The sequence below is a fragment of the Streptopelia decaocto genome (assembly GCF_964273445.1).
Source record: "Streptopelia decaocto genome assembly, chromosome: 3".
Taxonomy (NCBI): domain Eukaryota; kingdom Metazoa; phylum Chordata; class Aves; order Columbiformes; family Columbidae; genus Streptopelia; species Streptopelia decaocto.
Window position 1 is genome coordinate 24842831 of NC_138656.1, and position 9970 is coordinate 24852800.

Below are 9970 nucleotides of genomic sequence, written 5' to 3' on the forward strand. Positions count from 1 at the left end.
GAATTGTGCATTAAGACTATCGTTCCTGCTGCAGAAGCATTAAATGTGTTTTCTTTTCTCTTTTAGGAGCTTTTCCTCCACTGCAGGGTCAAACAAAAGCTATTTCTCGGGAGATGACCCTCAGTAACCTGTGGCTAGTCGGCATACAATCACTTGCGTTTTTGTCAGGCGGTATGTGGTACTGCATCTTTCAGTATTTTTATCATTGCCTGTTTTAAAAGTGGAATGGGACCTGAGGACACAATGGGAATCCAGGCTCTTGCAAGTGAGTATCATGTTGTATGTGCAAATGTGAATATGCAAGAGTAAAGGAAAATACTGGACGGACTCTTACTTCTCTTTGGGGAAATTTTAAACTCCACTAAACGTGAAGATCAGTAACATAGTGACCTGATGATGTATTATTTTAAGAATTGTCTGTATTTTTAAAAAAATGTATACTCTCACCCACACTTAAGCAAATTCAGCATTTGGACAAAAGGTGCAATCGTACATCCACCGTAGAAGAATGTCTGTGACAAGAAAGCTCTGTCACCACAAGTATTTCTTGGCATTGTAGTTAGAGCTCAGACAACTCAGCAACTTGTCTCTTCAGTAGTCTGTACAGTGTTGGTGTGGTAGTGATTCCTCATTTGCACAAACTTGTACTTTAATGCAACTCATTGTGCTGGAGTCAAAGATACTGGGCAGAGCTGGTGGCGGTATCTTTGCGGCTATGCACTCAGCAGCTGCTGTATTAGACACATCGATCTAAAACCAAGACCCAAATAAGATCAAGTGTCAGGTGTGTTTTGTGAGGAATTGGTCCTCAAAAAAGCGTTGCAGCATCATAGTGTGATTAAAAGCTGCCCCCATCCAACTAATCCCTGCTGTGATCTTAACCATCATCTTTGTGAATTCTGTGTGCTACCAGCATCTCGTGTTATGAGGAAACTGTTCAGAATGCATCTCAATGATCGTTGTCAGTTTTCAAAATGCACTTTTAAAGGTGAAAATACAGTGAAGGAAAGACATAAGACTTAGGGAATGGGGGAAAGCTTTATTTGTGAGGCACTGGAAGCCAGAGCAATTCTATGTGTTTCTGAAGGTCTGATGGTGCTGCTGGTGATTTTTAGCCACCTTTATATTTTGTATCCTGCAGTCCAACCAAGGTGACCTTGGAGTGGTTTATAGAGGCCTTTTTCTCCCCACTAGTTGCAACAGTGTTAAATATAGGTGGGGGAGAGTTTAAATAATCCAATGCCAACCAACTTAATGTTTTTCTAAGGAGTAATAGAAGAGAAACTAGTTTCTTAAAAATTAAAAAGTTATAATTGCTATCTTAAATCTATAGGAAGACACTACTGCAAAAAAAAAAAATGGTAAATACTCTGAATAAATAACTACATAGAGGGCAGTATTAATAATTAGCTCACCACTGTGCTGAAATCTTACTGGAAGAAGGATGAGTTGAATTTAAATGCAAACTGGAGTAGAAGACATTTCAGATGTGTACCGTAGGATACTTTTGAAAGGATGTGGATGACGTACAGTCTTCTGGCAGGTCTAGTTGGCATTGTGTTTATGTGATTATACACAGATTTGAGAGAGCTGTTCCTAAAATAAAACTAATCTCTCTAAATACAGGCAGGATAGCCAGAACTTCAGATGTTGGCATACTGCCTTTTACAGAGTAATTTTACTGAGAACAAAATAAGCCCTCAGTAGTTTTGGCTCAGAGTTAGCAGTACTGATCCCCCTTCTCTCTCCTGCTCCTGCTACATGAATCATGGTAGATGCTGTGCAGAATACAAATCTCAGTTCCCTTTGTAGGAGGAGCTAAGAGCACACCAAAATAGGAGGCAATGCCAGTTTCCCTGACTTAATGGCAAAATATCAAATATGCCAGCCCTGTCTCCCTAAAAGCAGTAGCTTTATCCTCAGATAGCTCAGTGGGGATGGTTGCAAAGTGATGCTCTGCAGTAAGTTCCCCTGAACTACGAGGCCCGTCATTGACTTAGAACCACCATGGCAGCTGGGAGGCAGAAGAGGGTGGTTGCCACAGCTTCATCTTTTAAGTAAGATACTGTTTCTGAATCCCACCTCTTTACACCCAGTCACACACCTGAATTCTGGTGCAACATAAAATCCATTTTGGAAGAGGCATGCCCCAACAGGGAGGCAGTCTTGGGAGGATTTTATTTTTTCTCCCGTTGCTCTTGCTGAAGTACAGCTGATGGAATGAATGTATTTAATCTGCCAGTTTACAGGAGGGTGCTGGGGCGGCCCAGCACCATCACCGTGTAAGCGGTTTTGTCTGCAGCACGTGGGCGTAAACAGACTCTCCGAACTGCAAAAAGCAGATGAGAAGCTCCTCATTTCTGTCCTCCACCAGGTGGTTTGATCAGAGCCACAGAGCTGCCCACAGTACAGCTGGTTTTATTTTGAGCTAGGACAGACTGGAGTGATACAAAAAGGGAAGTTTTATATAAGCAGAAGATTGCACAGCAGTAGCTCCCATCAGGAGGTTGTTCTTTGTAGACCCTGTGAACTCCGTGTCAGGGCACACTGTTTTTTCAAATGCAGTATATATTTTTTTTTCCAGTGGATTGCAGTCAATAGCGAGTGTTCACATGCTGCCTAAAGAAATTAGTAACGCGCAATAATGTTTCAGATAATCATTTGATTTATCTGGTCCTGTTCATTTTCACTTTGTTCCTCTGTAGTTCTTAACTATTGTGAGACGTTTGTTTTCAAGCACTGATTGTTGTTTTGGTAGGGTGAGTAAATAGTTTTAGCTCTTGGGCTTCTTTCCTGCCTGCACTGGACAATGTGAAGAGCCCTACGTCGTGTCTCCTCACAGCTGAGGAGCTGTAGGTGACAGTGGAATGAACCCATTGTTAAGAAACTCTGAAGTACCCTCCCAGCATGAACTTAGACGCTGCTTCATGAAAGAGAACAAATTGGATAAGAGAAGTTTTTCTATTAAGGGGAAAAACGTTAAAAGTATAGAATGTATAGGAAATTCTATGCTAAAAATGCCGTGCTGGTCAAGACTGTTTGGAGCTTAGCAGGCGAGTTTGTAAAACCTGAATTCCTGTTGGTAGCGGTTCGGTTCTGCCTTCTGGCCGGTGTTGGGGCTGCAGCGGGCACTTCCCCTTCGGAGTTCCAAATGCATTTGAAAGAAGATGGTGTTAATGAACCCTACAGTTGATCACAAAATGGTTAGTTAATATAACTTTGAATTTATATTAGGAGAAGTGTAATAGAAGAATGTAGAAAGTGATACAGAATGAAAAATGACAGAAGAAACGCTCGCCGAAAGCTGTTGCGTACAGAAGTGAGAACACAGCAATTTTAAGTGTATTGCCAGGGTTGCACACAAACCATCTGTACGTTTCTATGTTTAATTGTTCACAAACAAGTTGTTACAATTTAAACGATGCAAGTCTTAATGGTTTAGCATTACTGCTCTTGAAATCGCGTTCTATGATGTGTATCTGCCCATTCACAATGAGCAGTGGCTTTTTCAGTGCCCTTTGGCGCCTTCCCTGCAGGTTCTCTTGTGTTTTCTGTGTGGTTCTGTCAAGCTTCTCAACAATGATGTCTCTTGCAGGAGGGATTTTTTTTTTAAAAGTTGTTCTCATCAGATTTCAAAAAGCAAGATTTCCATTTACTGTGCTCACTGGCAAACTAAAAGCTTCCTTTTCCCTCCTCCCTCCCCCAGCATCAAAAATAAGATGCATCTTATTGCAGTAAAAATACAATGATCACTGTGGTACTGTTCATTAGTCACTTGTTTTGCAAATGATGTAACTGATTAGTTTCTGTCCGACACTGCCATAAAGTGCTGTTAACTTTTTTCACCTGTTTGTACACGATAATACAGATACCGATCACTGTGTGTGACAGGATTCAACTGCTCCACTTTGCCTTGACATAAAATTTTGGGACCAAAGGTACTTAAAACTGGGATTTCCAAATCATGTGAGCGAGGTTGAATGCATTCTCTTGACAGTCAGCTGGAGATTTTGTGGTGATCTGCTACAATCACACAAAATAATTGTACACCTGGGGTACTGTGTTGTTTGGAAATAATGGAGCCATATGAAATAAAGGGTTATTTTGCAAAATTGCTTATTTGATAGTTTTTACACTCTTTTTATTTCAAAACAATTGGAAGAGCAAATGGAAACTGTACTCTGGTTTAAAATGTCTGCATACATTATGAACACTTCTGAGCAGCTTCATTTTTGCTGTAAAAACTGTGGACTACCTGGCTATGATACAAAAGAAGTCTTTTAAAGGATTCTATGCATTTTAAAGTTAAACCTTTCATTTTATCATTGGATAATGAAGTAATGATACACTGAGCAACTGTCCTATTAAAGTGAGTTAGCTCCTTAAAATTACTCTACAATGGTGTTCATTTTGTATGATAAAAATTCATTTTTGCGATACCAGTTTCATCTCCAATCTTCTCCTTCCCTCCTGTGTTTTCTGCATTTTTGTTTTGCTTGATAAAATGGATGTAGTAGCCTGTAGTGACCCTCAGTGATTTTGCAAAGGGCTGATTGCGTTGGCAGTTATTTTACTGAATTTATTTCATTGGATTTTTTTTTAATCTGATTTTTCCAGCAGCCAAGATGTCTTTCAGAACTGTAGACAGACACCAGAAGCAGCATTTCTTTACAGAGTTTATTAGGGGTCTTTTCCTTTTCTTTTTTTTTTTTTTGTGTGGGGGTGTGTGTGTGGCAAAAATAAAGTTCATTTTTTTTCAAGTTCACTTCATGTGCTTCTAGTCCTTAGTAGACAAGATGATTTTCTTTGGTTGTATTTATTGTGCTTATATCCAATACAATCTCTATTGTGCTTACCGTAAACACAACAAATAGTAAAATAACACCTTAGTTCACCGTACAGCTGCAGCGTTCATCTGTGAGAGATACCGTATGCCGCTCCATAGAGCTCTCGTCAGGAAGGACACGGAGACAAACGTTTGTCCGCCAGCGGCACTAAGGGGAGGAGCGGAGCGGCGGGGACGAGGGGGGAAGCAGCTTCTGCCGCCCTCGCTCGCTCCAGCACCCGCTGGAAACCCCGGCAGCGCTCAGGCTGCGGCGTTTCTCCGCGGGTGGCTGCACTGCAATGATCCCCCACAGCCTCCGAGAGATGAGGGTGCCGAGAGCAGAACCTGCGCCACCACCAACCGCAGATTGTCGCCATCCCAGAAGGGCGTCAGTCCAACCTTCTCGTGGGCAAGGCTGTGCTCATTTTGTAGATATGTGCATTTGTTTCGGCGTGGTCCATGTTTAAACAACTCCAGCTAGGCAGAGCGGTAATTCCATGGCCCCGCCAGCTCACGCTCTCAGCTCTGTGTCACCTTCCGTCTTCGCTGCTGGTGCGTGATACTGCAGTGTACAACAAAGGGAAAAGGAACGCGTCATCAGGCATCTTGCACAACTTCCAAAACAGTGCCATGGTTGTAGTTACATCTACCTCTCTTTGTTTCCCTTCTGGGTTTTGTCTCGTGTTGCCATGTGGTGTTTTTCTGTGAGAAGTGGGGGGGAATCGGGGAGGGGGAGGGAGAAGAGTGGGGGGGAAAACTTGAAATACGAACTTAAGACACTGGTGGGGGATCCAGTGCTTACCAGCTGTGTTGTCATATTGAAAAAGCCATTGTTTTTAATTCCTGCCTAGTGTGAAATGTTTGTTTTTAAAAATCCTTCCTGCTGGAAAGAAAAATGTATTTTTAAAAGGAAAAAAAAAAAAATCCCTCTTTTGGCTATGAGAATGTCAGCTGTATGAGTTGTGACCATATCATGACATGCTGATCAGATATAAATAAATTTTTATCTCTCAGGACTCTGTCTTGTATTTTTACTTTTCTGGTAACTGTCACAGGTTTTCCGAAAGGATACGCTGCATTTTTAGGTATCACTGATTTCAGCTGAGGCACCAAATAAAAAAGGTATGTGAATGCCATGTGTGCACACGCTGCTTTACAAAGAAACATCTCTTATTAATGTAAAGAAATAAAAGGAATTCATGCAGTGCAGTGTACTGAGAGGCTTTTGCTGCAGGTTAGTGCAGGACATGGGGGAGTTGCTGCAGTCAGGTGCCGGTTCCAGGTGCTTCTCTCCCTTCTCCTCTGAGCCGCACTGAGCTTCAAAACCACAGGGAGCGCCTCACTTTATACCTGATTGTAAGTGGGCGGCTTCTTTTAAACAAAGCTGCAGGGCAATGGGTAGAGCTGTGAGAATGGGGTTCACAGCGGACCGGGGCTCTGAAGTGTGGGCAAAAACGGGCGCCCAAGATGCTGGGACACGTTGTGTTCTGTAGGTACCTTTACTTTTGAGATCACAGTAGCTCTTTCTGTAAAAAAAGAAAAAGGCTTCCTTGTTGGTACCTTTATATAGGTAGAATCCGTTAGTACGTACATTTTCCACATATCCTTAAGTTCTCTGTGAAATAAGGAAGAGGTCTCTTTAGTTGGTTGTTAGTCTGGGTTTGTACCAAGTTAGTTGGTTAGTCTGAGTGAGACTTCTCCATGAGGTTGGAGAAGCAATACATCTGAAACTTCAGAGCAGCTAGTGCAGCCAAATAAAGGTGCTTGCATTTTTACTGAAAAAGTTGTAGAATTTCTTGTAACTGATGTTACTTCACAAGTATTAAGGGCTGGCAGAACAGATGGGTTGATGCATGAGCATTAAAGCTGGCAAGGAGCTTGCTGAATTATGATGTACAGATTTTTTGGAAAAGTGGGACAGTTCAAAGAAAGTGGATGTTGTGACAGTGATAAATAAGATCAAACGTAAAGTAAACAAAGTAAATAATAACCTAACATCAGTATGGCCAGTCAGTGCGGCTTTGGGGAAAAGCAACGATGCCTTTGCTAAACAAAACTACAGAACTAAACTTGATGAGGTGGCAAAGGTGGCTGAGTATTCTTCTTGCACGTGTCTCTGTTCCTGAGGAGGCGATGGGTGCTGCAGCGCTGTGAAAACCCCGGCCTCACAGTGCTTTTCCCCAGGGAGAAGTTGCCAGGTTTTCTTCTCCCTTCACACTTTGGGAAACACTGAAGGTGTTGCTGCTGTCGTTCTTGTTGCACTCTCTTATCTCTGTATTTCTCTTGGGCTGACACACTGAGTCCTCATCAGCATGTATTTCAAGGGGAGAAACCCAGACCTAATAGATAAGGGTGCACCTGTGTAAGTGCACAAGATGCTCTGCATCCTTCCGAAAAATACAAAAAACTCCCGAAAAATACGGAAAACTCCCTCCACTGGACGCAACACTAATTTTCCTGCATTGAAAATGCTAGAAGAACAGAATTGATTGCTTGGTTGTTGGTGTTTGGGTTTTTTTTTGCTGTTGCTTCAACTAAATACTCCCTTGCAGCTGTTAAAAGCAGGGAACGTTTTTAGTGCGGTGCTCTGCTCCACCAAGGCCTTAGGGGGGCTGCGCTCGACAAGCACTGTTTTAAGAGCCTTCAGAGCTGAACCTCATTTGCTGTGATGAGAGTGGGGTTGTTTTTCCAGGAAGTTTCTTAGCTAAAACTGATGACAAAAATAAGTATAAATACTATTTTAACAGACCAGTAGAGTCTTCAAACTAAGTTCTGTTAATTGCCCCCAAGCCTGCAGTAATATTTGCTGAAACAATGTTGATTAACCAGTGCTGGATTAATTTCTAGCATTTTTTTCTCCCACTTCTGTTTATTACATTATTGGGTGTTGATTCCTTCGTCACTTAAAGTTGTAGCTGATGAGTTTTGTTACTCCAGCCATGGCCTAACAAGGTATGGTATGTGTTTGATGTTTGCAAGATATTTGTTATCTAACCTTTATAACTAGAATATTTTGTAGACATCAACACATTTGCTAAGCAGACAGGGGACGATGTGTGGGAGGACAACCTCCAAGGGCTCCCTCTAACACCAACTACCATGTGCCCTTTACACAAGTCTCTTAGATGTGCTGAGAGAAGGATCTAGATCAATATTGATTTTTAGCAGTAGTCCTTGAATAAACCATTTTTCCCCCCTGAAATGAAGGTATACCACCTCATTGCCGAAAAGACCCCAGAGTGAGCCAATTAAAGCCACAAAGGTGATCTGGAAAAGACTTACTTTAGTAAGTCTTAGTTTATCCAAGGGAAAGTAAAATACAACTCTATTATGTACAAGTACTGGGCAGGTACAGAAAAGATTTAAAAGGCAGCAGTTTGGTGCAGAATGTAGCCAAGTTCAGAATGAGGGAGTGAAAATAGCCCCAATTTGGCTTTGTGTTTGGTTCTCCATCCCTCGAGTCTTGAAATCAAAATCGTCGTCTTAAATATTTTATTACAGAGCTGAAATAGAAGTAGGTACTGTTTAGCCTAATTACAGTGGGAGCTTGTGACCTACGTTATGCAGGTAACTAAACTGGATAGTTGTCGTCATTTGGTCTGAAAGCCTATGGAACTTGGAATTTTAGTAGTAGCTAGCTGGCCAGTTCTTTTTTTAGGCCTTCTCAACACAGTGTTTCCATTTTCAGGCTTGCAAAGACCCTGATTCTGCAAGAAATAGCAACAAATAAAATACTTTTCACGCTACTCAATATATTATTTTCGTGTTTGGAATAACTATTAAAATGCCTTCCTAGCGAATCAGGCCCCAGTTATGTCTGAGCCATTATCCTCACATCCAGAAGAGCCAGGTCAAGTGCCTCAGGGAAAACTGTAAGGATCCCTGGAGTGGACAAGCATTGAATAACCTTGCTATATATCGGACTTTTCTTCCTAACCCTTGCACTAGACGCTGGCTTATGTCCTGGCCCACTGAAATTTATACCCTATTTTGTTTTCCTTTTAGTTTGCCTCCTCAGTGCCGGTTTTCTTTTGTTGTCCTGATGCATTTTTGGGCTTGAGGAGGACTCATCAGTCCTGGACGCCATTTATAATCTCTTTGAAGAGTCCACTTTGTTTCAGGAAAAGCTCAATTCATTAAAATTGATCTGTCTTTGCATTGGTTGTTCTTTCCCTCCTGTGTTATGAGAGGTTTAAACCAAAAAATCCCTGATGTATCTTCTTTTCTCTACCTTTCCTGATTCTATGTATCTCTGTCAGTCCACCATGACTGAGGATTCCTCTGAATTATTTAAATTTCCATTCTCAATCTGATAGATCCATCACCTGCATAGTTAAGTTCCTTCTGCTTTTTATTTTAACATTCAGAGAATTGATTGTCCTATCAGTATAATTTATTTAAATACTTATTTAAATACAGCTTGATGGTGAGAGGAGTAGATTTATTAATGGATTTACAATTAGTGATTTCCTGACTCCAGTGAAACATATATAAATCAAGCAGTAAATATGTTAGCAGCTACTGCAAAAAAAGAAATCTTCTGCCAATAGTTTTTAATCTCCTGCACAAAAATGCACACGTTTAACTTTACTGCACCGTGAAGCAGACTGAGAAGATAAAGCTGTTCCATAAGGTTAAGTGAACAAACGGGGCCTTCATCCTAGGCTGTCTGTCTTTAAAAAACAAAACAACACTCAAATGAGGTTAAGTTCAATAAGCATCTGCCTTTGTCTCCCTGAAATCTTTGAGACCCAAGCAGTTGTTTATGAAAAACAACATGCTGCTCTGGGGAACAGCTCTGTCTCCCTAGAGGATCTATGAAAAGCTGGCCTCTGGTTTTTATTTGTGGCCCTTTAATTTATTATATGAAAATAAATCCAAAATATTCGATTAAGCCAAAGGGTGAGGATGTGGGAAAGCTACGTACTGCTATGCAAAAAGCTCTTGACCTTTATTTTCTGGTTTGCATGTATCTCTCTGGTACCTTGTTGTGTAAGGAGGTATTATATATGCTGTGTATGGTAATGCAGGCAGCACAGCAAACCTGAGTGTATTAAGGGTAGATATCACAAGGTCAGAAATGCCAGTTGTACTAATTAGTTCAATCCTGACTAAGAACAGTTGCATGACTTTATTTTTAATGAG

The 9970-nt window shown here is 41.2% G+C and overlaps 1 protein-coding gene across 1 annotated transcript in view; it reads left to right on the forward strand.

The window, feature by feature from the left end:
- Nucleotides 1-5841, forward strand: part of LPGAT1 (lysophosphatidylglycerol acyltransferase 1) — a 68467-nt gene extending 62626 nt beyond the window's left edge. Inside the window, exon 9 of the mRNA XM_082047709.1 lies at nucleotides 67-5841. Coding sequence (XP_081903835.1) covers nucleotides 67-218 — 152 coding nt within the window. The 3' untranslated portion in view covers nucleotides 219-5841. The remainder of the gene's footprint in view (nucleotides 1-66) is intronic.
- Nucleotides 5842-9970: the final 4129 nt, after the last annotated feature.